The sequence below is a fragment of the Hyperoodon ampullatus genome (assembly GCF_949752795.1).
Source record: "Hyperoodon ampullatus genome assembly, chromosome: 16".
Classification (NCBI taxonomy): Eukaryota; Metazoa; Chordata; class Mammalia; order Artiodactyla; family Ziphiidae; genus Hyperoodon; species Hyperoodon ampullatus.
In genome coordinates this window covers 1,343,226-1,370,186 of record NC_136929.1, presented here as the reverse complement: position 1 = coordinate 1,370,186, position 26,961 = coordinate 1,343,226, and the positions used below count along the sequence as shown (strand labels likewise).

Here is a 26,961-nt window from a genome sequence, read left to right as displayed (position 1 = left end):
TATATTATCAGTGTCTCAGGTAAAAATATATTATTTAGAAACACGAAGAGCTAGACTTGAAGAGCTACGTTACAGAATGACAAATTGCTCCGGGCTGGAGTGTGGAGGCGGTGGGTGGCAGCCCGATGCCCTGAAGGCTGGTCAGCCCTGCGCCAGCAGCCGGGCCCGGCAACGCTCCCTCAGCCTGGCGATGCTGGCTCTGGACAGGCTCCCAGGCTCCGAGAAGATTTTCTGGAACAGAAAGGGATTAGTTTAGACGCCGCAGTGCGTTTCTCCTTCCTGCCCCTGGTAAAGGCTGGGCTGAGGCCCGCTGCTCAGTGAGCGAAGGAAGGTCACCTGTTACCATCACTTTTTAGAACCGAAAGGATGTTAGTGACGGAGTAACTCAACCATCAGCACAGGCGCGGCCCGAAGAGTCTGTGGCTTCCCCACGCGGCCCGCCGGGGCGCTGGGAACGCACAGCCCCTTTGACCTTCACCCCAGGAGGGCAGGGGCACGGAGAGCCCGGTGGGGCTGCCAGAGTTTGGAGCAGAGAAGGGTTTGCTGCGGGGCTGAGCAAGGAGAACAGGAGGCTCGTGCCCCCAAAAGGCCCAAACTCCGGGAAGGGCTTCAGCAAAGCATTTGCAAGACCAGCTGAGGGAGGGGGGTCCCAGGGTGTGTGATCAGCTCTGCACAGGTCTCTGGTTGTCGGTGCGGTCACAGGGTCACATTATCAATCCTCAGGCGTCAGAAGGGCTGGGGGCGACATTCCTTGGTTTTAGCATCTGAAAAACCCAGGAAACGTGCATGAGATACGATTATCTGGGTACTTCAGAGGAGCCACAGCAGAGGGGAGGGGTCTGCCCTGGGAAGGCCCACAAGGTCTTGCTCCGTTACACTTGGGTCACGTTTAGTACTTTAAAAATTTGAATCCAATCCGTAAAATGTCTCAGATTCTGAAGCCCGAGGCTCTGAGCTCCTGGAATTAAAATTCAGTAACATCTTGTCCAATTTTCATTCTTTTGGTGTTTCTTTGTTTTTGTGGTAAAACCCACATATTGGGTTGGCCAAAAAGTGCCTTCGGTTTTTAAGTAAAAATAAAAGACTTTCTCATTTTCACCAAGAACTTTATTGAACAATGTATTCACCCTTTTGTTCCACTACCTTCTGCCGTTTTCCAGGCAACTTCATAATTCCTTCTTCCCCAAACTTTTATCTTTCTGAGCAAAGAACTGTCCCAGGTGCCTCTTACAGTCTTTCAGGGAATTGAATTTTTTTCCATTAAGAGAATAATGGAAATCCGAAGATGCAACGTCTGGTGAATACCGAGGATGAATCAGAATTTACAAACTGTAACAAGCTGTAACAGCTTTTGCCTGGTCATTAAAGAAACATGCGGTCTTGCGTTATCCTGATGCAAGATTATGTGTTGTTTTCTGTTGACTAATTCTGGACGCTTTTCATTGAGTGCTGCTTTCAGTTGGCCTAACTGGGAGCAGTACTTGTTGGAATTAATCGTTTCGTTTTCTGGAAGGAGCTCATAATAGAGGGCTCCCTTCCAATCCCACCATATACACAACATCACCTTCTTTGGATGAAGACTGGCCTTTGGTGTGGTTGGTGATGGTTCATTTCGCTTGCTCCACAATCTCTTCCATTCCACATTATTGTACAGTATCCACTTTTCATCGCCCGTCACAATTTGTTTTAAAAACGGAATGTTTTCATTACATTTCAGTAGAGAACTGTATGCGGAAATACGGTCAAGGTTTTTTTTCGCTTAACTTATGTGGAACCCAGACATCAAAGCAATACACATAACCAAGCTGGTGCAAATGATTTTCAACGTTTGATTTGGATAGTTTGAGTATGTCGGCTATCTCCCATGTGGTATAACATTGATTGTTCACAATTAATGTCTCAATTTGATCGCTATCAACTTCAACTGGTCTACCCAACAGGGGAGCATCGTCCAGCGAGAAATCTCCAGCACGAAACTTCGCAAACCACTTTTGGCACGTTCCAGCAGTCACAGCACCTTCTCCATACACTGCACAAATCTTTTTTTGCATTTTGGTTGTGTTTTTACCTTTATTGAAATAATAAAGCATAATATGCTGAAAATGTTGCTTTTTCCCTTCCATCTTCAATATTAAAATGGCTACACAAAAATTCACCAATTTTGATGTCTTTTCTTAAAAGCCGTCACAATACAATCTAACAAAATTGTTTTTTTAAAATGTCTTTATTGGAGTATAACTGCTTCACAATACTGCGCTAGCCTCTGTCGCACAACAAAATGAATCAGCCATATGCATACACACATCCCCATATCTCCTCCCTCTTACATCTCCCTCCCACCCTCCCTATCCCACCCCTCTAGGTGGTCAAAAAGCACCGAGCTGATCTACCTGTGCTATGTGGCTGCTTCCCACTAGCTACCTGTTTTACATTTGGTAGTGTACATATGTCCATGCCACTCTCTCGCTTTGTCCCAGCTTCCCCTCCCCATCCCCCACCTTGTCCTCAAGTCCATTCTGTCTACATCTTTATTCCTGCTCTGCCACTAGATTCATCAACACCATTTTTTTTTTTTTTAGATTCCATATATATGCGTTAGCACACAGTATTTGTTTTTCTCTTTCTGACTTACTTCACTCTGTATGACAGACTCCAGGTCCATCCACCTCACTACGAATAACTCAATTTCATTCTTTTTATGGCTGAGTAATATTCCATTGTATATATGTGACACATCTTCTTTATCCATTCATCTGTCGATGGACATTTAGGTGGGTTCCATGTCCTGGCTATTGTAAATAGAGCTGCAGTGAACATTGTGGTACATGACTCTTTTTGAATTATGGTTTTCTCAGGGTATATGCCCAGTAGTGGAATTGCTGCATCATATGGTAGTTCTATTTTTAGTTTTTTAAGGAACCTCCATACTGCTCTCCATAGTGACTGTATCCATTTACATTCCCACCAACAGTGCAGGAGGGTCCCCTTTTCTCCACAGCCTCTCCAGCATTTATTGTTTCTAGATTTTTTGACGATGGCCATTCTGACTGGTGTGAGGTGATACCTCATTGTAGTTTTGATTTGCATTTATCTAATAATTAGTGACGTTGAGCATCTTTTCATGTGTCTCTTGGCCATCTGTACGTCTTCTTTGGTGAAATGCCTATTTAGGTCTTCTGCCCAATTTTTAATTGGGTTGTTTGTTTTTCTGAAATTGAGCTCCATGAGCTGTTTATATATTTTGGAGATTAATCCTTTGTCCATTATTTCATTTGCAAATATTTTCTCCCATTCCGAGGGTTGTCTTTTCATCTTGTTTATGGTTTCCTTTGCTGTGCAAAAGCTTTTAAGTTTAATTCAGTCCCATTTATTTTTGGTTTTATTTTCATTACTCTAGGAGGTGGGTCAAGAAAGATCTTGCTGTGGTTTATATCAGAGAGTGTTTTTCCTATGTTTGCCTTTAAGAGTTTTATAGTGTCTGGTCTTACATTTAGGTCTTTAATCCATTTGGAGTTTATTTTTGTGTATGGTGTTAGGGAGTGTTCTAATTTCATTCTTTTACATGTAGCTGTCCAGTTTTCCCAGCACCACTTATTGAAGAGGCTGTCTTTCTCCATTGTATGTTCTTGCCTCCTTTGTCGTAAATTAGGTGCCCATATGTGGGTGGGTTTATCTCTGGGCTTTCTATCCTGTACCATTGATCTATATTTCTGTTTTTGTGCCAGTACCATACTGTCTTGATTACTGTAGCTTTGTAGTATAGTCTGAAGTCAGGGAGCCTGATTCCTCCAGCTCCGTTTTTCTTTCTCAAGATTGCTTTGGTTATTCAGGGTCTTTTGTGTTTCCATACGAATTGTAAAATTTTGTGTTCTAATTCTGTGAAGAATGCCATTGGTAATTTGATAGGGACTTCATTGAATCTGCAGATTGCTTTGGGAAGCATAGTCATTTCCACAATATTGATTCTTCCAATTCAAGGACACTGTATATTTCTCCATCTGTTTATGTCATCTTTGATTTCTTTCCAGTGTTTTATAAAGTTTTCTGAGTACAAGTCTTTCACCTCCTTAGGTAGGTTTATTCCTAGGTATTTTATTCTTTTCGTTGTGATGGTAAATGGAATTGTTTCCTTAATTTCTCTTTCTGATTTTTCATTGTTAGTGTATAGGAATGCCAGAGATTTCTGTGCATTAAGTTTGTGTCCTGCTACTGTACCAAATTCATTGATTAGTTCTAGTAGTTTTCTGGTGGCATCTTTAGGATTCTCTATGTATAGTATCATGTCATCTGCAAACAGTGACAGTTTTACTTCTTTTCCAATTGGTATTCCTTTTATTTCTTTCTCTTCTCTAATTGCTGTGGCTGGGACTTCCAAAACTCTGTTAAACAAAATTGTTTTGAATGAAGTTAAAGACAACTAAGTGCTACTAGAGCCATCTTATGGAGAAAATGATGAACCTTTTGGCCCACCCAATAATTTACATCCTAACCACTCCAGGTGTGTGGCTGGGTAGTGTAAGCTATGCTCACATGTTGGGCATCAGATCTCCAGAACCTTCTCATCTTCCCAAACCCAACTCTGTCCCCAGCACCGCCCCTTCTGTCTCTATGAATCTGACTCCTCCAGGGGCTTCACATATGTGGAATCAGACAGTTTTTTTCCTTTTGTGACAAATTACTGAGCATAATGTCCTCCAGGTTCATCCACGTGGTAGCAGGTATCAGGACCTTCCTTTTTAAGGCTGGATAAAATCCCACTGCATGGATGGACCACATTTTGTTTATCCATGCATCTGTATGGGCATTCAGGTTGTTTCCATGCCTTGGCTATTGTGATGCTGCAATGAATGTGGGCGGGCTGGGGTCTCTTAGAGACCCTGATTTCATTTCCTTTGGATAAATGCCCAGGAGTGGGATTGCTGGATCTTATGGTAGTTCTATTTTTAGTTTTTTGAGGACCTCCATACTGTTTTTCACAGGGCCTGCACCAATTTACATTCCTACCAACAATGTATGAATAGGGTTCCCTTTTCTCCACATCCTCACCAACATTTGTTATTTGTGGTCTTTTTGATGATAGCCATTCTGACAGGTGTGAGGCGATAGCTCATTGTGGTTTTGACTTGCCTTTCCCTGATGGCGAGTGATGTTGAGCATCTTTTCATGTACCTGTTGGCCATCTGTATGTCTTTTTTGGATAGGGTCTGTTCAGGCCCTCTGCCCACTTAAAACTTTTAGAAAAACATTTTGGCCATGTTGCGCGGCATGTGGGATCTTAGCTCCCTGACCAGGGATCAAACCTGTGCCCCCTGCATTAGAAGCGTGGAGTTTTAAGCACTGGACCGCCAGGGAAGTCCCTCTGCCCATTTTTCTTTTTCTTTTCTAAAAATTTATTTATTTATGGCTGTGTTGGGTCTTCGTTGTGGTGCGCGGGCTTCAGTAGTTGTGGTATGTGGGCTCAGTAGTTGTGGCTCGCAGGCTCTAGAGCGCAGGCTCAGTAGTTGTGGTGCACGGGCTTAGTTGCTCTGCGGCATGTGGGATCTTCCCGGACCGGGGCACGAACCCATGTCCCCTGCAACGACAGGCGGACTCTCAACCACTGCGCCACCAGGGAGGCCCGCTCTGCCCATTTTTAAACGTAATTCCTTGGCTCCTTGTTGGGCTGTGGTCTCTGTGTGTCTGGATGTTGACCCCTTAGCAGACGTGGTTTGCACAGTCTCTCCTGTGCTGTGAGTTCCCTCTTCACTCTGCTGCCGGCGTCCATTGCTGCACAGAAGCCCTGATTTTGCTTTTGCCCTTCTTGCGTGGGCTCTTTTCGTTTTGACTGCCCACAGCAGCTCAGAAGACGGTCGGGGCCGTCGGTGAGCAGACTAAGCAAGGAAGAAACCAGATTTGAGAAGTGGAAGCAGGAAGGGTCTCAGAGTTGCTTCCAGTAACCGAGAAACTGCTTCACAACGAGGAGGAGAGAAGGTGCCTGGGGGGTGGGGTGGGAGCACCTGGGAGCAAGTGCCCAGCGGGCCAATGACCTGAGAACAAAGTCTTCAGATGGGTTTGGCTGTCCTCTTCCCATTACGTTGCTCTCAGCTGCCAATGAGACCACGGCTTTCATTCTCAAGGAAATTCTAGATGTTGTCACACAGGATTTCAGAGAGGTTTGACCTATGAACCACAGTTTTGCTGAAACGCATATACAACTTTGTAGAGACCCCTGAGAAAATAAGACCAGGGCCACCTCCCTGCCAGTGTCCCATGATGGCCACACCTGTCGTGGGCAGGCACATGTTTTTACACAGTGATTTTTCTGCCGTGTGGGGAGACCACCCCGCCGATCCTCCATGTCCACTCAGCTCACAGGGCCCAGAACACCTTTGGGCCGGAACACCGGCTACACCCGCCATGGACACACGTCCGCCTGCAGCCATCACACAAGCAGGCCAGGCGCCTGCACTAACTGAGCACCTACTGTGTGCGGGTGCCTGCTCCACACAGACGGACCCGCACCACCTCGGAAGCATCAGCCCGAGTCCAAGGGCTGGACGCCAAAGTTGCACTGTCTGACTCTATTTGTTCCAAAGTCCAGGAGGCCGAGCCACAGGGACAGAGCAGGGCATTAGCTGGGGCTGGGGCGCCCTTTGGGGAGAAGAAAACGCCTGGGCCCAGTGACGCAGCTGCACCACCCACTGAGTGGAAGGCACTGAAGAGCTCTGAAATCTCCAGGTAAAGGGTGAATTGTACCGGGGTCTTCATTTACTGAAACCAAACACCTAAACAGCCCTAGGCTGCAGGACCTCCTCGCCAGGGGTCTCGTACCCTGGGGGTTGGGGGAGGGGTCACGCCACCAGTGCAGCTATTTCAAATGGGAAGCTGAGGAACACAATGGGCCGGGAGTCCGGGTCAGCGCTCCCCCCTCCCAGGGTCACTCCAGGGCTGGGCTTCACGCCCTCATCCCAGTCGTCCCCCCGTAAACCCCTCCCCCCAGCCCACGCCTTCCCGCGGGCCTGTGGGATGCAGCATCCACTTTGTTCACTCATGTGATCTGAGTTGTCCACACGGCCTGCGCCAGGCCCAGGACCCAGTAGGGAGGGACAGACAGGCGTGACCCCACCAAGGCCGGAGAGAAGTCGACAGGCGTAGGGCTGAACAGAAATGGGGGGCCCGGTGTAGACTGGGTCATCGGGAAAGCCTGGGATGGGGGCGGTCACCTCCCAGGCCCGGGAGAAACCAAGGTGTGGATCCAACGGGGCTCCCGGGGGGCCCCAGGTGGCACCCGGCCCCACCCCTGGGCTGACGGCACAGGAGGGGAGCACGGGTGAGCACCCTGGGTCTGCCGGGTGCCCCGGGCTCCAGGAGAAGCTGGCCTGGAAGGGCTGGAGCCCCTCCCTGGGCTGCTTAGTGGGGAGGGCCGGGCAGCCCGCGCAGGGAGGCCGGCAGGGCGCTGACACCCACCCGCATGAAGGTGTGGCATTCGGTCACGAAGTTCCCTCTGGTGATCTCCTTGAACTTCTCACAGATGTCGGGGATGCTGGCGGCTTCCAAGATCAAGGCCTGATGTTGCTTGATGAGGGTCAGCGCCACCCGGAAGATGATCTTGGAGCCCTCGTTGAACAGACAATCCCAGATGCGAAGCACAGTCTGCAGAGGAAGAGACAGCGGGTCAGCGCGTGGCTGGCCGCCCAGTCGGCCCCAGTCCGAGCCAGGCGCCCTCACCTCCACGGGCAGGATGTCCACAAACAGGCAGATGAACCAGCGCGACACGACCAGGGTCCACAGCAGGCCGTGACTGTCCATCAGGGCCGCCACCGCCGGCAGCTTGGTCCTTACCAGCTCCCCGAGGACCTCCTGGTCCGTCTTCAGGCCCAGCATCGAGGGGCTGTAGTAATCTGCACGGGGACAGGGGAGAAGCAGGGACGTGGACCCCACAGACCATAGCCCCTGACAACCGCGACCCTCGCTCCCCCTGAGCCGTGAGGGGGGCCACCCCCAGGGACCCTTTCCAGAGGATGACCCAGGGCAAGATCCCAGCCACAGGGATGCAGGAACTCCTGGGAGCAATGCCCAGAGTGGGGCCCCGGGCCCCAGCACTCCAGACAGCAATGCCCCACTGGGCATCTGTCACAACCTGATGGAAAGCAGGGACGTTTGCAACCCAAGATCAGGCAGCCAGCCAACAGTGGGTGCAACCAAGTGTCCGCCTATGGATGGACGGGAAAACCGAACGTGTGAGCGTCCTGGCCCCCCCAAAGTGTCCTGGGCACCCCCCAGCACAGAACACCACCCCTCTTGTGTCACGTGTCCTATTTTCCCCTCGTGGAGAAGATGCAGGTGAATGTTACAGGAGAGCATCAGACAGACCAACGCTTCCAACCGCGTGACTGTCCTCTGAAGGGACACTTTCTTGCCAAGGAATTTTCTAGCTTAATGTCATGTATTAGAATAAATCTTAATGCTTAAACTTTGCTATAAAAACAGGAATAAAATAAAATAATAAAACAGGGGGTCTTCCCTGGTGGCGCAGTGGTTAAGAATCCACCTGCCAAGGCAGGGGACAGGGGTTCGAGCCCTGCCCGGGAAGATCCCACACGCTGCGGAGCAACTAAGCCCGTGTGTCACAACTATTGAGCCTGCACTCTACAGCCCGTGAGCCACAACTACTGAGCCCACACGCCACAACTACTGAGCCTGTGCTCTAGAGCCCGTGAGCCACAACTACTGAGCCCACACGCCACAACTACTGAGCCTGTGCTCTAGAGCCCGTGAGCCACAACTACTGAGCCCACGTGCCACAACTACTGAGCCTGCGCTCTAGAGCCCGTGAGCCACAACTACTGAGCCCACACGCCACAACTACTGAGCCTGTGCTCTAGAGCCCGCGAGCCACAACTACTGAGCCCACGTGCCACAACTACTGAGCCTGTGCTCTAGAGCCCGTGAGCCACAACTACTGAGCCCGCAGGCCACACTACCGAAGCCCACGTGCCCAGAGCCCATGCTTCACAACAAGAGAAGCCACGGCAATGAGAAGCCCACGCACCGCAATGAAGAGTAGCCCCTGCTCGCCCCAACTAGAGAAAAGCCCACGCGCAGCAACGAAGACCCAACACAGCCAAAAATAAATAAATAAAATAAATAAAAAATTTTAAAAATAATAAAATAAAGTAGGAAAACATGGTACGCGTTCTGTGCCCACTGCCACACAGTTTGGTCATTCACCATAGCAAAGGGAAAGACGTTCTTGTTAATTAAGTATTTGGGTTAAAATAGAATCATTATGAGTATCAACACGACATCACGGTCACACCACTGGTTTTCAGAGCGTGTGCACACGCGAAACCACGCTCAGTACTAAAGACCCCAGAAATCCGTTACTAGAAGCCTGTTCAGTTATAAATACCTGGGACTGAAGCTTCCTTCCCTACCACACCCTCCTCTCACTTCTGTTCCTAAACCCTAGGGCCGCTGGCTGTCCCGTCCTCTCAACTAGCAGCGCTCTGGCTCTGGTCCCGGGGGAAAGGGGCGAGCTCCGCTCCCCGTCCTGCAGGGTGCCGAGCCGTCTCAGGAGAGCGCGGCGGAGACAGCGGATGTACCAAGCCGTGAGCACAGCACGTCCTCATTCTCGGTTACAGACAGGCTTAGGGCAGCTCCCAAAATAGTCAAGGTCACACCCCAAACCCGCCACAGGCCTGAGCCAGTCACAGGAGGGTCGCTGACGACCCCGTGCCCCGGTCTGCCGTGAGCCGCTGATGGCGAACCCCAAGGGCCAGGCCCCGCCTGCAGCCCCCCTCAGCCTGGCCGGCCTGTGCACAGACGCCAAGGACCTTCTCCCCGAGCCAGGCCTCTCCCGGGGTCGCCCCACTTTGCAAACAGCCCAACGGCTGTGTCAGCACGTGGGGAGGGGAGCGCTGCTGCAGGGGCAGGCGGGCCCGGGGGGCCCGGGGACTGTCGCCCCCACAATGAGCCCTGCCCGCCTTTGTCTGGGCCACACCTTCTGACTTCAGTGGGGCTGCTCCCGGGAGGGGCAATCGTCGCCCGGCTCCCCTGTGTCTCAAGGGGAAACGGGTCAGACCAGCTCTCAGGACGCAAGTGTGTTCGTTCCTAACTGGGCTGCCTCATCAGCAATGTGACATCCCGAGCTGGCCCAGCCCACCCCACGCCCCCGTCGCTCCTCTGCAGGCTCAGCAGTCTGAGGGCAGATAGGGTAGGGGTTCCCGGGAGGAAGAGACCCAGACGTAACTTTCTTGACGTAAAAAAGAAGCCATTTTAGGTCTGGGCCATCCTGTGATCTAAGCCCGGCCACGATGCCGTCCTTGCAGAAGGACGGGCCTATTTGCATCGTAGTTTAGTTTGACTGAACCTAATAATGATCAGAAATGACATTTTATGGTCTTAAAAATAAGTCTGTGTAACGCACTGCCCCCAGGGGGCCACCTGGAGCCTAGGTCGGCCCTTAGGGCCTCTGTTTATCTCGGTCCCGCTGCTGTCACCACCAGGCTTTCAGGCTTTGTGCCCTGATGTTCCCCAAACCCCCAAAGAGCACCTGGAATTGGTCACGGCGGGAACGTTCATCATAATGCGGTCTCTGGCCTAACCGAGCAAACGGTGACCACGGAGCCGTGTGGGCGTTTTCTCTGGAAGCCTGTGAATCTTCTCCCCTGACGGCCGTTCAGGTTCCGCCACGAAGCCGGGGCAGCTGCCCCTCTCCGCGCTCCGTCCCCGCGGGCGGCATCCCCCCAGCCCTTGCTGACAGCGGCACAAGCCTGAGGAGAGGCCCCCTCTCCACGGCACCGCCCAGGCTCACCTCCTGGGGGCGCAGAGCTGTGGGTCTGAGCCCAGGCCCCCATGCCGCCATCCGTGAAGGGGACTCAGCGGTTAGCGTGCGTGGCGTGGCTGCTCCACGGATCAGACAAGAGCGGGTGCAGGCAAGCCTGGAGCCTGGACGGGCCCCGGCTGCCCTCGCCTCTGAACACGCGGCCCCCAGGAGGGGCGGCTGCTCTCCCGGGCGGTCCTGGGCTGAGCCCGGCCCGACCCAGGAAGGCGGGTGGGGGAGGAGGGGGAAGGAAACGGGAGGCGGGCGCAGCAGACAAGACCGCCAGGGCTCGTCGCGTGGGCAGCCAGAGCCCGTGCACAGTCACCAGGACTTTGCCAGCGGCTGGACCAGTCACCGCCATTGTGGCTGGCGGCGGGGGGTCACATCTGCCCAAGTCCTCTCCCACCCCAGACGGCTCCGGCCACTTCTTGTCCCAAAGGGACCCTACTCTGCAGCTCACCGTCTACGCGGCGCATCACAGAAATCGGTGGTGGTTTATTAACTAAAACAATTAACATTCAATAATAAATAGAAAAGTAGAAACGCATGAGAGGAAAGATCTTCACCTCGAAAGCGGTAACCACAACAGCTGACGGTCACTGCGCTCGCGGCCATTCACGAGCCCAGCAACGAAGGCTACAGAAGCCCGGCCGCTCGCCTGTCTGCTCACTACAGCCGCGACAATCCCCGCGGTCCAGACACCAGCGGCGCAGACCAGGATGAGGAGCCAAGAGCCCGGCTCAGCCACGTCCAGGCCCCGAGATGCAGCGCCGCCTGCTGGGACCCCGCATCTTGCGCGCTCCTGTCTCAACTCAACTGCAGGAAGGTTTTCGACCTCGACTCTCAGACAGTTCCTTCTGTTTCGTCACGTCTTGACTTGTCAGTGGCATCGTTTCAGCAACACCAGAAAGCGACAGTTCCGCTCTTACCACGAGGACTCAACGTACCCGGGAGTATTCTGCCAATAAGGGCGTCCAACAGCCAGAAGGACTCCTCTTCACTCCTTGTCACCAGAATCAGATACCCCGCTATAAAGTTCATTCCCTGAAATTAGACAAAAGAACAAAAGAAACTCACTGAGGTCTAGACCACCTGCAGATTCTGTAATCGCCTGGCTAACTGCTAACTTTCCATTTTCCTGGCTTTTCCCTAAAACTTGCCTGATTCTGGAACGACCTTTCAGTGGAGCTACAGCGTCTAAGGCTCTGCCATCTAGTGACACGTGTAGTTGGGCCCATGACTCCTGACTTAGAACAAGCCAGGGCCTCGTGTTCATGAAACTGTATCGGGGGGAAACTACACCAGTGACCACACTTCCTAGGAACGGTAAGGCGCGTGGTCTGACACTCGGGGACGTTGAAGTGGAATCTCGTGATAGAGCCCATTTGGGGAAATTCAGGGCGCACAGCGCCAAGGGGGCAGACGCTGCCATATACACACAGCTCAGGACCCTCAGCCGCCAGGGGCGGGTGGACCCGGGAAGGAGCAGCGGTGGCCGAGCGCCGAGTCAGCGTCCCTCCTGCGTGACTGGGTTTCGGGTGACTTCCACTTTCTTCCTTGCTGCTTCTCTACAACTTCTAAAATAAACACGTATTTCTCTAGCAATAAGGGGAAAATCCAGCTCTCGTCAACCAACAAGTTAAATTTGGACCCAGACACACCACCCGCAGAGGCTACGGGTCACCAGCGAGACAGCCATGGAGAAGCCAGCCCCCCGACCCCGGGACCTCGGACTCCTGCCTGTGGGGCTGAGAGACGATCGACTCCTGTCCTGTGCGTCTCTCAGCCGGTGGCACGATGTCACGGCAGCCATAGGAGGCTCATACGTGTGTGTGTGTGTGTGTACATACACGCGTGTATTTCCCAAAAGCCAGCAGAGCTTTGGCATCAGGCTCATGTTTAAAATTGTGTGGGTTATTTTTTAACACTATTTTTAAGACCCACAAGAACAGCAGCTAGAATAACCTAAGGACAGTTTCTCAGCCACCCTGTCTCCCCGACTCCTGAAGGCCAGCTCCTGCCCCAGGACAGGACGTTAAGGGCAGTCGTAACAGGTGACAGTGACAGGGATTCCCTCGGAAGAACAGATCCGCCCAGTTGTGTCTTTCCCACAGGCACCCCGTGCGGAACAGCGGCCTGAAAACCACCTGGGAATCACGCCGGCCGCTCTGAACGGCGTCCTCACGTGTCTTTGCTGCTGGTCTTTTCAAAGCTCCCGCCTCACTCCTTCCTGCGACACCCCGTCCCCCCGGAGCCGAGGCCACACCACGTGCCGTCCACCCGGGACACGAGCTGCCGGGGCCGCCCCGAGTAGGCGTCCGTGTCCCCTGCGCCCCGCCCGGCGCTCGTGGTCCCGGCCCTGGAGCCACCTGGGACCGTAGGTGCTACCACCCAGGGCCTGCCTTCCTCTCGGGGACGCCTTGGCCCGGCCTCCGGCTCGGGGGGCACAGGGGCCTCGCACGCAGGGACAGGAGCCCCCAACCACAGCCCCTGGCCCCTGCCCACACCCGCCGGGACCCGGCAGCCTCCGGAGTGCGGGGCGGGAGGGCACGGTCCCTTCGGCTCCCGACCAGCTCCGCTCGCTTTCTGGGTCGTGAACACTGTCCCTTCGATGCTCCAGAAGGAGAGTCTCCAGGGAGGAACGAGAACTGATTCCTGCCACGTGACAGGCAGCTCCGCGCAGCAGGAACAAAGCAAGACCCCTGTCACCTCTCACTGCCGGCTGAGCCGGCTCCCGGAAACAGCCTCGAAGGGCTGGCCTACCGCACGCGTGCACGCTCAGACACACATGCACACGCCCACCCTCTGCACCAAGACGAGAAGGTGCCGGTCAGCACAGCCCGTGCTCACCTCAGCTGCTCGCCCTTCCCCCCGCCCCGTCTCCGTGGGCTGGCACCGCTGGGAGACGGTGAAGTCCCAGCCTGTGTCGGGGGGGACCTGGCAGCGCAGGACCAGGCTCACGTCCCTGCCGGGGCTGCGGGCGCCGGGGGCTCACCTGGCAGTAGCCCACGCCGCGGTTGTGGTGTCCGTAGGCCAGCAGCACGTTGTACAGGGTCCTCTGCAAGCAGGGGTCCGAGCCCTTCCGGAACCGCACGTTGTCAGGGAAGGTCCTGTTCATGTCTGGGAGGAAATTCGCAGTGCAGGCCGCTCAGGGCTGGGGACAGAGACGGCTCCGCGACGGACCCGGACCCTTCCTGGCCTCCACCATCAGCCGGCCTCGGGGGCGCAGAGGCGGCCCCCCGGGGCCCCTGGCCCGCGGCAGCCTGGCCCGGGGACACTGGTGGGCACGGCAGCCCTTCCTCTCGAGTCAGCAAGGACGAGAGCGGGCTCCGCGGTGAGGCCGGGCTGCCTGGGCCCTGGTGGCTCCTGCCATCCCCGCGCCCCCCGCTTAGCTGGGGCGGAGGTGGGGTGACAGGCGCACAGGTTACAGAAAACTTCGGACGATTTTCCCAGCTCTGAAGACTGAACACATGGGGAGGCAGGACACCCCGAGATTCCCGTTTAGAGATAAACAGACAAAAGGGAAAACTAAGCACGAGATAAACTCCTCGCCTCCGGCTTCCGTCTGCAGGACAGTCCCCCTCCCCGCCCGGGCCGGAAGCCTGCCTTACGGAGCTGCGATCCTGTGAAGCGAGGACGGGGTCACAGCAAGGAGGGCGGGGGTCAGCTAACAACCGCTGTGGCCCTGCTTGGATCAGAGCAGCGGTGTCCACGCGGCAGCGGGACTCTCGGACACAGCTGATAGCTGGAGGCCTCCCCACTGCTGCAGGAATTCTGCCCCCGGGCTCCGGCCCAGGCCTGGTCTCTGCCCACGAAAACCAGCTCTGAGCCGAACAGCACGCTGCCTGCCTCAAAGCACGTAAGTTTTCATTGTATGTTTTTTACAAAGAAGAGTGTTTTCCTGGAATTCTGAACCTTCCAAAAACTGGCATCCACCACAGGGAAACGAGCGGTTTTCACTAATTCAGACTAGAGCGCCCATCAGCGCCCATTGCTACATAATGTTTTCCGTGGTGAGACGTTTCTCCATGTTTTGAAATCTCTCTACTCCTACCCCACTGCCATGCCAGAGGCAGACACGGCGGGACGTCTGGTCTGCACTTACGTGGCACGAAGCACCCGCTCTACTGTCCCTATAAAATGACTGATCCAGACTCTTCAAAAATAGACCTAGAGGGCTTCCCTGGTGGCGCAGAGGTTGAGAGTCCGCCTGCCGATGCGGGGGACACGGGCTCGTGCCCCGGTCCGGGAAGATCCCACATGCCGCGGAGCGGCTGGGCCCGTGAGCCATGGCCGCCGAGCCTGCGCGTCCGGAGCCTGTGCTCCGCAACGGGAGAGGCCACAACAGTGAGAGGCCTGCGTACCGCAAAAAAAAAAAAAAAAAAAAAAAGACCTAGAATCATCACGTGACCCAGCAATTCCACTTCTGCGCATGTACCCAAAACACTGAAAGCAGGGTCTCTAAGAATTACTTGCACACCCCCGTTCATGCAGCATAACTCACAGTGGCCAGAGGGTGGAAGCAGCCCAAGTGTCCGTGGACAGATGATGGATAAACATAACGCAGTCTCTACACATAACAGAATGTTGTTCAGCCTCAGAAAGGAAGGGAATCCCGACACACGGTCAACGTGGGTGAACCTTGAGGCCGAACCTCGAGGCCGTTACGCTCAGTGAAATAAGCCAGACGCCAAAGGACAAATACTGTATCATTCCAGCCATATGACGTCCCTAGAGGCGTCAAATTCATAGAGACAGAGCGTGGATGATGGGAGGCGGAGGGGGGATGGGGACTTAGTGCTTAATGGGGACAGAGGTCAGGCTGGAAAGACACAAAGGTCCATTTTATGTGTCCAAAAACTCTGCACTAAACAGAGCCTTTAAAATTCATTCTTCAAACAGCCACAGTCTACTTTATTTAACACGATCGGCCTTCGCTTGGACCTGAGGTCTCTTCCCACCCTGAATCAGCACGTCTGGCCCTGCGGAGGGACCCCCGTACGTGTGCCTGCAGGGTCATGGCAGTGTCTGTTCTGAGTCCTTTGGCCAGGGTTTGCTGTGGCATCAGGATGCAGCCAGCAGGCTCAGCGCCCCAGTGCCCCCCACCCCATCTCCAGCTCTGGGATCTACTCCTTACGCTGGGGACACACCACTTTCTCAATGTTACCAGTCAGTCCAACCTCTCTGACATTTAAAGTAATCAAAAATTTTTAATGAAGTATTTGTGTTTAAATCTGTAGTTCTCAAAAGCTGTTCAAGTCAGAAAGGCAGATTTATTTCCTAAAAATCTAATTATTCAATTTAGGTTAAACATTTTTTTGAGAACTTTGAAGAGCCTATGAGCCTATCCCTATGGGACCAGTGAGGAAATTGGAGGAAAAAGAAGACAGAAGCCCAAAATACAAGCATCCCTGGACACTCAGAGTATGACATAAAGAGACGGCTCTGGTGTGTGGCTTCCTGCACGTGTGCAGCTGTGTCTGTGAGTCCGCGGGGGTCACCCAGCCCACGTCCCTCCTGTACTGACTGCTAGCTCAGCGGCCTCGCATTCCTGGAGGGATTCTTCTCAGAAGAAATCTGGTCTTTCTAGTACCATTTTCCTTACCACCTAGCTAGACACGCAAATATTTTCTGAACCAGTTCAAATCACTGTCCTCCCCTCGTGAATGCCTGAGTTTTGATTTTCCTTTCAGAAAACTGAAATCAGTTGGTGCATCTTTAACCACGTAACTTTCCTCATCAACATCACAACATCACCGGGTGCTAACACAGTTTCCTTCTGGGGGTGCCACCCAGCCCCCATATCCCGGGGGACGGACCCCGTGCGTCACCTGTCCTGATGGCCTCCTCCAGGCTGTCATCCCTCTCTCCCCGGAGGAGATGGCAGTAGTAGCCGGGGTTCTGGTCCATCTGGGCCTGGGCTCCGCTCACCCCCATCCAGACGCGGGCCCGGTGCTCCAGCGGGATGCCCTTCCGGATGTAGCGCTTCACTGAAACGGAGGGAAGGGCAGCGTCACACAGCCCGCTGGGCGCTTCCCGAGGCCAGAAACCACAGGGTTTGCTTCTGGCTCTCACCGCAATCAGTCAGTCAGACATAAAAAAGGTGCAAAACTTCACGCACCTCCACCAAACTGATACGTGCGCTCATTACAGAATTCCACTCTCCGTCCCCAAGCTGAGCCCAGTCCGGAGGCTACAGCAGCCCTGATACCTCTAGCTCGCTGTCAGCACAAGAATACGGGCTGCGAGGGTCACCTCCAGTCCCCACCCTGCCCGCCCCTCGGCCTGTGCCGGACGCCGAGGCACCAGCCGTATTTAACAGAAAAAGATTATAGGCTACAGTCAAGAAAAGCACTATTGCTAAAATCTTGAACTCAAACTGATGGTCACCTGTACGGGAGCATCTGAAAAGAGGCTTCCTGGAGGCCACGCCTCGAGCACCTGCCTGCTCCTGGGAGGGCGTGTGGGACAGGAAACGCACGGCAAACGTGTGCAGAAGGATGCGGGATGACGAGGGACGCCCAGAGGAAGGAAAGGACAGATTTTAACACCAGCCGCCAAAGGCAAAGAAAACTCGAGAAACCCTTTGCCAGTTTAGAAGCGTGTTGTAGGATCACGTCTGGGCCAGAACGTCTTGGCCAGCGTGGCTTGGTCTGGTCATTCTGTTATGGGGACGTGACGTTTTTAAGTCTACCTCCAACTTAGTACGATTTACACGAGCCCTCAGGGGTCAGCGTGACCAGCAGCGCCCAGAGTGGATTATTCCTCTTCTTGCAACAGCAAGGGGACGGACAGGTCAGGCCTAACTTGGGAGGGGACGATTCCCCCTGGGACGGAGCAAAAGCAAAGGACACGCAGAAATCAACAGGAACTCCACGTATGAACAGCAAACCGCTGAAATAAAAACACTGAGACAGTATCGCTTACAATAGCACCAAAAATGAAAGGAGAAATATTTAGGTATAAATCTAACAAAACATCTGCAAAGAGAAATCAAAGAACTAAATAAACGGAGAGAGACGCCAATACACCTTCAGGATCCCTCCCGCTGCCCTGTAGCTGCCGCCACAGCCACCCAGGCCTCTGCCGACGTCCAGGCCTGCAGGTCAGCCGCCCATGATCACGCAGGAGGGGCTCCTGAAGGCGACCGACTGTTCTGAACCTTACCTGTGGCGGGGATTACCTGACTGTGCATTTGTCTACACTCATAGACCTGTACGCCAAGAAGAGCGAATTTCACTGCAAATTTTTAAAAATTAATATAAAGTATAAAAAGGAAAGTGCACACTGCTTAAACCCCTCACACTGTGCCTCAGCAGCCCCGACCTTGAGTAGGCCTCAGTCTCTTAACCTGTGAAATGGGAACAAAGCACAGCCCAGTGCCTGAAATACAGTCAGGACTCGGGGCTCTCGGCTGGCTGTAAGAACAGTAACAACACCCAGAAGTTTCAGAGAATAAAGGCTTCTGTTACTTTCGTTGTTTGTTATCTGAATTTACTAAGTTTCTTTGGAAGAGAAAGAAAACGGCTTTCCCATCCTCAGAGACTGACAATTCCCCAAGGGCAGGGCTAACCCATGAGTCCTCCTGGACATTTGGAGGAGTGTAAAATATGTGGTAAAAACAGTTGGCAATTTTTTAAAAAGAAGCTAGACCGCAAAGAATTAACTCCCAGCTGTCTGCCCCAAAAAAGTTAAGCAGATTCCCAGGTTTTTTATATTTGTCTTTAAAATATGTTTTGCAATTTCATTCTCATTTAGATGGTGCTAATACCCTAGCTCACTGGGGAGGAGACATAGAAGAAGCAAACGGGACGGAGCTTTTCCCTCACCAAGTGCCTTCACACCAAGACGGAAAGGAACGTAAGGATAGCTTCCAGGTCGAGCACCAAGAGCAAGCGATCTCAGGCTCTGGTGGATACTCGCCACAGACAAAGAAAAAGAAGAAGAAAAAGAAAAGCTTCATCGTATCCACAGCTAGCGTCCCCAAGCGGGGTGAGTTTCAGCTGTCATCTGAAGACTTGCTGGATGCCAGGATTTGTGGGTAATCGCGTGACTGACTGGAGACAAGACGGAAGTCCTCTCAAAGAAAGAACAAACACAGTAGGACCCAAAAAGCCAGAAGCAATGAAGGCACGGGAGCAAAGGTGGTCTTCGGGTGCGCTTGCTGGTGTCAGGGTCAGGGTTCCAAACTCAGCTGCCTGGCTCTTACTGCACGAGCTGGGCCCCACAGCCCTCACACGGCCTCCCTTCCCTGGGATGCCACACACCCGACGACACTACGGCCAGCCCGGAACGTCTGGCAGGAAAAAACTGGATGTCCGTTTCCTGGGTCACACGTCCACTGCTGTCTACGCCGACTGCCCCTCCGTTGGAGCCCTGTGGGTGCTGCAGCCTCCCCGGCCGTCACAACCGGAAGCCATACCAGCTCCAGCGGCAACGCCCTGGCCCAAAGAACCGTGCAACCCACATGCCTCTCGCTGGATTTCCTGAAAGAACTTCAGGTCACTATGCTCTCCAGTTCAGCCCGACAGTGAACCCCGTCCTCAGGCCAAAGGCTCACCAGGGATCAAGTATATTTGCTCCTAAACCTGTACGCCAAGTATACTCGCTGCCATGATCAGACAGTTTAACGAACGTTGCATATATTTTTTAAAAATTAAAGCAAAAGGGCTTCCCTGGTGGCACAGTGGTTGAGAGTCCGCCTGCCGATGCAGGGGACACAGGTTCGTGCCCTGGTCCGGGAAGATCCCACATGCCGTGGAGCGGCTGGGCCCATGAGCCATGGCCGCTGAGCCTGCGTGTCCAGAGCCTGTGCTCTGCAACGGGAGAGCCGCAGCAGTGAGAGGCCCACGTACCGCAAAAAAAAAAAAAAAAAATTAAAGCAGAAATAATTGTTATCTCAATAAAAGCAAGTTAAATTTTCAGAAAAAGTTGATAAGTGCTCCAAAAGGCAAAAGCAAAAGCAAAACAAAACCTTTAAATCAGACAACCTAAAAAGTCGAGGAAAAGACTAAAGATCTGGAAGGATTCTGCATTCAGATTGCTTTTATTCCCGATCCACCTGGAAAAAAAACCCGGACACTGGAAAATAGATACAACGCGCTAAGTACTGTTTCGGCAGGAAAGATACAGAATTGGTGGACCCTCCCTGTTCAAAGAAAAGACGACAGGATAGAATCAAATGACAAAATCAAAGAGGAATAAACATGCACGTGTGTTTTATAGAAAAACAAAGGCTTATGCGCACATGTACATCTTGCAATGATTCTCTGCATTAACTGACCTCTGGGTCAGCTGGACCCCTGTGTCTGTATTGGATAGGAAGTCTTCTCCTGCATTAAAAAGCAAACGACAGGGCTTCCCTGGTGGCGCAGTGGTTGGGAGTCCGCCTGCCAGTGCGGGGGACACGGGTTCATGCCCAGGTCCGGGAAGATCCCACATGCCGTGGAGCGGCTGGGCCCGTGAGCTATGGCCGCTGAGCCTGCGTGTCCGGAGCCAGTGCTCCACAATGGGAGAGGCCGCAACAGTGAGAGGTCCGCGTACCGCAAAAAAAAAAAAAGAAAAAAAAAGCAAACGACAGCCCGAGAGTGCACCCTGTTCCTGGGGGGACGTGGAACAGTCACCAGCAGTCACTTCTACGGGAGACTGGGGCCTGGGCAGCAGAGAAACTCAATTCAATTCACATCTTTTAGTGTGATTAAGATGTTTTCCCATGTGCAAAAATTAAGTTTATTTTTATATACTTGTGTGTAACGTTTAAAAACAAATCAAAAGGGAAAAATGAAGCCGACGTTGCTGGAAACACGTTAACAGCAGCAGCAACGCAGGGACGGACCTCGGCGTACAGTCATGCAGGATATTAGCTTCGGGGTCTGGAAAGCAAGAAGGGTCAACCTTTGAGGTCCCTTCAGGCTGATTATATGAAACGCTAGTTTACCCATGTTTTTTTTTTTTTTTTTTTTTTTTTTTCTTTTTTTTGTGGTACGCGGGCCTCTCACTGTTGTGGCCTCTCCCATTGCGGAGCACAGGCTCCGGACGCGCAGGCTCAGCAGCCATGGCTCACGGGCCCAGCCGCTCCGCGGCATGTGGGATCTTCCCAGACCGGGGCATGTGGGATCCTCCCAGACCGGGGCACGAACCCGTGTCCCCTGCATCGGCAGGCGGACTCTCAACCACTGCGCCACCAGGGAAGCCCCTTACCCATGTTTTTACTAAACACTGCCCACCAGTAACAGCCTTGAGGAGGGAGGGCCTGGTTGAGGGTGAAGCCCGGGGTGAGGCCGAGGTCCAGGTCCACCTGCCTCCACCCCACCACCCCGCGTTAATCCCACAAGTATTTCCCAAGCATCTCCTCTGTACTGGGGGGCCCCTTTAAAGGCAAAAATTGACCTGTCACCCCTTGCTTAAACGCTGACTTCTCTCTGCCTGGTGGTGCAACGTGTGCCCACCTGTGACCTGGTGCAGGGCCCCTGTTCCACCACCGGGCCCTCCTCACCACACCCCTAATACTCTGGTCGCAACTCAGTACCTGGTGGCTGGGATCCCCGCCCTCACCCCTTAATTGTCATTAATGTCCCATGTCAGGAAGCCCCAGTAGCCCCTCTGCCCCACATACTTGAGTTTCCTTAGCTCCCCGGGGCACACTCCCGTCCACCCCTCACCACCTGCCCGCAGGTACCCACGGTCCGCCCTCTATCCACAGCGTGAGGAACACTGCAGGCAAACACTCCATTCATTCATTCAACAAACACTGAAGCAATCATACATCCAAGGCAGCCGGCAGGGAGGGGTCTTTGATCCCAGCAGGGGAAACAAAGGATAAAATAAGTATGACCCACACCGCATAAGACACGGAGGAACAGAAAATAGGCAAGGAAAGGACAGGAAGTGTGGGGCCGTGGGGTGAGACGGGAAGGCCTCCTGGAGGTGGCATTCCAGTCCAGACCTGAAGGAGGCGAGGGCACAGCCTGGGGCTGGCGAAGAACCCCAAGGAGAAGCAGGGGAAGAGGTGGGGGTGCAGGAAGGACCCCGCGGTCACTCTGCGGGGGCCAGGGAGAGCTCTGCCCAGAAGCGCGCAAGGGCACAGCCCTGGCCACTCTCATTTGGAGGACCAGGAAATCCACCTTCTTCTGGAAAGAAGGCCGTGGTCTCCATCCCTCTCAAAGCACAAGCAGGCCTCACGCCGCAGGGAAGGAAGGAGGGCCTGCACCTGGACCGTGCAGCGCCCTCACCTGTGAGCCTGCGCGGGATACGAGCCGGGCTCGCGGCAGCCTTCCCCCCGAGATCCGAGACCCGAAGGAACCCCGAGCCCTGACCTCCCTGGCGCGCCCGTCACCCGTCGGTCGGGTCACTTGTTGCGCGCCTGGTGGATCAGGCTCCGAACTCACGTGTCATACTCTTCTGGACACCACCGCCTCCCTTTAGAAGTCTGGACCATTTTATGGCTCTTCTGGTGAGTATCGCCAGGTAGGTGGAAAAAAATTCTTCATAAGCTGCATAATCAAAGTCCTCAGGCCTTTCAAACCCGTACGGATCGATCCTACGGCACAAGAAGACCCAGAGTAAAGCTCCGCGCGCACGTGGGACGTGGGACCTGCGGCGCCCGGCGCCCGGGGCCCCCCGTGGGGGGCGCGTGTTCCCCCCCCCCACCCTCCCGGGTGCAGGAAGGGGCGGCGGGCCGAGCGCGGGCGCGTGCGCAGCGCAGGCGCCGGGCACCACCGCCCCCGCCAGCTCCACGCCACCGGCACCCGCGCCCGCTTTCCCGGGCTGGGCCAGGGGCGCCCGGGCCTCGCGCGCCTACCTGGGGACGCGGTCCCGCGCCGCCTGCGCGCGCCCCGCGGACTCCATGCCGCAAGGGGCGGGAGGGGGCGCCCGGGCCGCGGGGCCGGGGGTGCCAAGTCCACCTCCCGGGACTCTGGGCGCCTCCTGCCTTTCCGCCGGGCCGCGGGCGCCAGGAGGCGGGGCTGGTGGCGGGGGAGGGGCGGGGAAGGAGGGCGGGGGGTAGGAATGGGAATGTCAGGGGAGGGGAGGGCGGGGGCGCGGCTGGCGAGGGAGGGACGGGGCTGGGCCCGAAGGGATGAGGGGGCGGAAGGGGCTGCACCTGCTCCTGCGCCAGGAGCAGCTGGAGCCCGGAGCCTGGGAGGGGCCGCAGCTCGGCCGCCACCCGGTCCCCGAGGCCGGGAGGGAGGAGGCGCGGGATGGGGGATGGTGGACCGGGGGCGGGATGGGGAGACCGGGGTGGGTGGGATTTGGGGGAACTGGGGCGGGACTGGGGATTCAACCTGGCAAGGCTGGCAGGACAGGTGCGGCGGGTACCACCCCTCATCCCCCACCCCCGGGCCTGCCGGGCCTGGAGCAAAGGTTGGAGGAGATCAATCCAGTTTGGATTCTTGTGACAGCACTCGAAACCTCAGTGCCCCGCAGGTCCAAAGGCCGGCGTTCTGACCCATGACTGCTATTTTAATGTTCTTTTTGCAGAAAAAGATCGTCTTTTTTTTTTTTTTTTTGCGGTACGCGGGCCTCTCACTGTTGTGGCCTCTCCCGTTGCGGAGCACAGGCTCCGGATGCGCAGGCTCAGCGGCCATGGCTCACGGGCCCAGCCACTCCGGGGCATGTGGGATCTTCCCGGACCGGGGCACGAACCCGTGTCCCCTGCATCGGCAGGCGGACTCTCAACCACTGCACCACCAAGGAAGCCCGATCGTCTTATTTTTTACTTGATCTTTTTCAACCTACACTTAAGACCTGAGAACAACACATAATTAACTGGATTTTTTTTAAATTTATTTTTTGGCTGTGTTGGGTCTTTGTTGCTGCGCGCGGGCTTTCTCTAGTTGCTGTGAGCGGGTGCTACTCTTCCTTGCGGTGCGTGGGCTTCTCATTGCAGTGGCTTCTCTTGTTGCGGAGCACGGGCTCTAGGCGCACGGGCTTCAGTAGTTGTGGTTCGCGGGCTCAGTACTTGTGGCTCGCGGGCTCTAGAGCGCAGGCTCAGTAGTTGTGACGCACGGGCTTAGTTGCTCTGCGGCATGTGGGATCTTCCCGGTCCGGGGATCGAACCCGTGTCCCTTGCATTGGCAGGTGGATTCTTAACCACTGCGCCACCAGAGAAGCCCCAAGTAAGTGGATCTTCATCCCTGCAGCCCCACCCCCAGGGAAATCTGCCTGTCCCTCCCCACCTCCCCAAACCAGACTGGGGGCTGGGGTCCAGCCCCTCCACAGACACCTGCCTCCAACCCTGTCCCTGGGCCAAGCCCTGCCGGGACCACAACGTCCAAAGAGCTGGCTGGCTGGGGCTCCTCCAGCCCAGCTGACGGAGGGTGGGCTGGGCCCTGCAGGATCGCCATCTGGGGTGATGACCCGGGGTCAACAGCCCACACGTCTGCTGTGCTCCCCAAAGGGGCTCCCTCCTCCCACTGCCTCTCCCCACCTCTGTGCACATCTCGGCAGCATGAGTCACCTCTGTGCGTCGCCCGCGGTTGAAGAGAAATGCGATCCCAGCCTTGCGTGCCTTTTAGTTTGAGGGAAACACCAGCAGATGTGAGCACCGTGGTTACCATGTGGTGTGTCCACTGTTCCCCTTGATACTGCAGGACAGCCCTGGTTTAGGACAGCATCTTTCTCGGTCCCTGTTCACCATTGCACTGTCCCCACATTTCAATATCGTGGTGTGAAAACCATGTCTAAACCACTTTTCGTATTTGGGAGGCCATCGAGAATTTGCCCAAACTGTCACTTTGAATGTTGCCTTGGAAATGTGGTGAGGTAAAAGGGGATTTAAGATTCTTTAAATTTAATATTTACGGCACTTTTTTAGCCTCAGCCCTCCACGTGCCAAGGGTCCTTTTTAAGAAGTGGGTTCAGACCGTAGGCAGATCAGGCAAATCAGAAAAGACATCATCTCTGCAGACGTCACGTGGCCACCTGGCTGTGCAGTGCCCACTCCACCAGGGCCCGGCACCTTTGGAGACAGTGTCTTACTGGGGATCTAGATGTACTTTCTCATGACAAGTGCCTATAAGCCGTGGCTGGGCGTGGTGGAAAGGGGATTGCCAGCATCCACTGCAAATCTACCTGGGCTGTTGTGAACCAGCCTTGCCCTTAACACTGGTTTTTCCAGAACATTCCATCTGAGGGCTAAGCAAGGAGCCTGGGAAGTAATTTGGGGAACATACCTGTCCCTAAGCTAGGGATGTCTGTCTGTCCATGTCCATGGAAGTCTGTAGGAAACCAGTGCTCCACTGAACATGACCCCAAATGCCCCCCATTTGCTGGTTCTGGGGAGACTTTCCAAGCCCTCGGCTCAGTTCACAGTATCCCTTTCAAGACCCACCTCCTTGGCCCTCCCGCCCGCAGGGTGCCTCCTTCTGCAGACTCCAGTCCGAAGGCAGGGTGACTTACCCTCCCACCAGCGCGGGGGGCCCCTCGGTCCACGCGGCGCCCACAGGTGCCGGTCTTACAAATCATCAAGAACCAGCCCTGCCCCGCCCCCGGCGCCCCGCCCTCCTGTCTCTGCCCCGCCCCTTTCCCTGGCATCCCCCTCTGCCACCCTGGACAGGGCTGCTCCCAGTTGCGGCAAGTGACTGACTCCCTGAATCCCCCACCCGTTCTGGCCTTTCTTTGGGGCCCAAACCACATTTCCCACTCCCTGCCTCCGAGAGCACGTCCGGTACGGCTACCCCCACTCCTCTCGTGCCCCAAAGTGGCCCAGCCCAGCGGCTCCCCTGGCCCGGCCCAGCGGCTCCCCTGGCCCGGCGGGCCTGGCGGGCACTTCCTGCTCCCCCTCGGCCTCCTCTCCTAACTCCTGCCCTTCTCAGGCGCTTTCCAGCCTCCGTCTCCCACTGTGGCCTCACAGCCCCCTGGTCCCGGCCCCAACAGGAAACACAGACCACGGATACGGGCACTTGGACTTGAGTGTGATAGCAGTACCCCCGACCGAGGGCATTTGGGGCCACATGAAACGAGGGCGAGCATGAGATAAGAGGGGGCCGCCCTCCGGGAAGAGTGGAAGGAGCGATACAGGGAGAAAGCACCCGCGTCCGAGGCGGCCGGGAGGGTCCGCAGCCAGAGGGCGGTTTGAGGGCTGCTGGCCCCGCCTCGCAGCGTCTGCCCAAGGCCCCCACCTGGGAGCAAGAGGCAGCCGGACCCCTGTGTGCTCGGTGCCCCTCCATCCACCTCCAGACGCCCGGGGCCCTGAGCATCCCGGGCACCGTCACCGGCCAGATGCCCTTCCCCCAAAGCCTGTGACTGTCCACACAGGCAGGTCACATCCAGAGGAAGGGAACCAAATTGAGCACGGCCCCTCAGGGCGAGGGCGTGCCCGGGCTGGGGCGCAGCCAGCTCCTGGTGTCCCGCTGCCCACCGTCAGGCTGCTTGAGGAACCTGCTTTGCAGCACTAAAGCTTCAGGCCCTGTGTGAGAACTACGCGCCCAGGGGCCCTGGCTCCTGTGGGGAGGCTGCTCCCCCCAGCCCAGCGTCCACTCACCACCCGTCAGACGCCCGTCTTCCTGCAGGGACTCCCTTTTCTCGTCGCCTGATTGTAAGGGTGGCTGCCGTTTGAAGTAAGACACGCCATCAGAGCTCTTAAGTTCTGGGGGTGCCGGTCCCCCCCAAGACTAATGGAAAGTCCAGGCAACGTCATCTATCACCGTGAAGACCTGAGAGTAATGAAAGGACCGTGGTGACAACATCCAAACCTGGTGGCCACTGAGGGTCAGGGTGGGCCAGCCTCCGGGCACTGCGGCCTCCCCACGTGGAAGTCGGATGGATGGTCCGAACTGCAGCAGCGCTGCTCACACCCTTTCCAGTAAAGTACTAAGCCCGGTTTGTTTTTTATTTGGCTAAAGAAGAGTAATTATGCGTAAAAGGATATGAAGTCTGGAGTTGGCTTTAAATATACTCCAGCAAAGGGGAAAAAGGACACGGTAGATGGGGAAAAAAGGCAGAATCACTGAAGAGGGGTATTGAGTACCTGGGGGGATTTTTATACCTGTGTGAATATTTCCATGATAATTAGTTTTAAATGGTAAAGGAGAGATGTCCTGTCCCGTCCGCCCGCTGTGCGCTGCCTGGCCCCCTGGTCTGGGGCCGCCACGGGCACAGCAGGATTAGTGTGCTCAGAGGGTCCTCACAAGGCCATCCACTCCTACACGGCTCCTACC

The 26,961-nt window shown here is 55.0% G+C and overlaps 1 protein-coding gene across 3 annotated transcripts; it reads right to left on the bottom strand.

Annotated features, from left to right (window-relative positions):
* Window positions 1–22,743, bottom strand: GRTP1 (growth hormone regulated TBC protein 1). Of its 3 annotated transcripts, none has more exons than XM_079722086.1 (9): window positions 22,605–22,743; window positions 22,192–22,343; window positions 16,636–16,794; window positions 15,309–15,374; window positions 13,800–13,924; window positions 11,752–11,848; window positions 7,708–7,880; window positions 7,447–7,632; window positions 1–231 (listed from the first exon to the last, which is right to left on the bottom strand). In XM_079722086.1, exons 1-9 carry the CDS (start codon window positions 22,649–22,651, stop codon window positions 142–144), a joined length of 1,095 nt encoding a protein of 364 aa, XP_079578212.1. In that variant the 5' UTR covers window positions 22,652–22,743; the 3' UTR covers window positions 1–141. The 3 variants fall into 3 exon arrangements, with proteins under 3 accessions (XP_079578212.1, XP_079578214.1, XP_079578213.1); XM_079722088.1 differs by lacking the exon at window positions 22,605–22,743 and adding an exon at window positions 17,195–17,255 and having other exon boundaries at window positions 22,192–22,244; XM_079722087.1 differs by lacking the exon at window positions 15,309–15,374.
* Window positions 22,744–26,961: the final 4,218 nt, after the last annotated feature.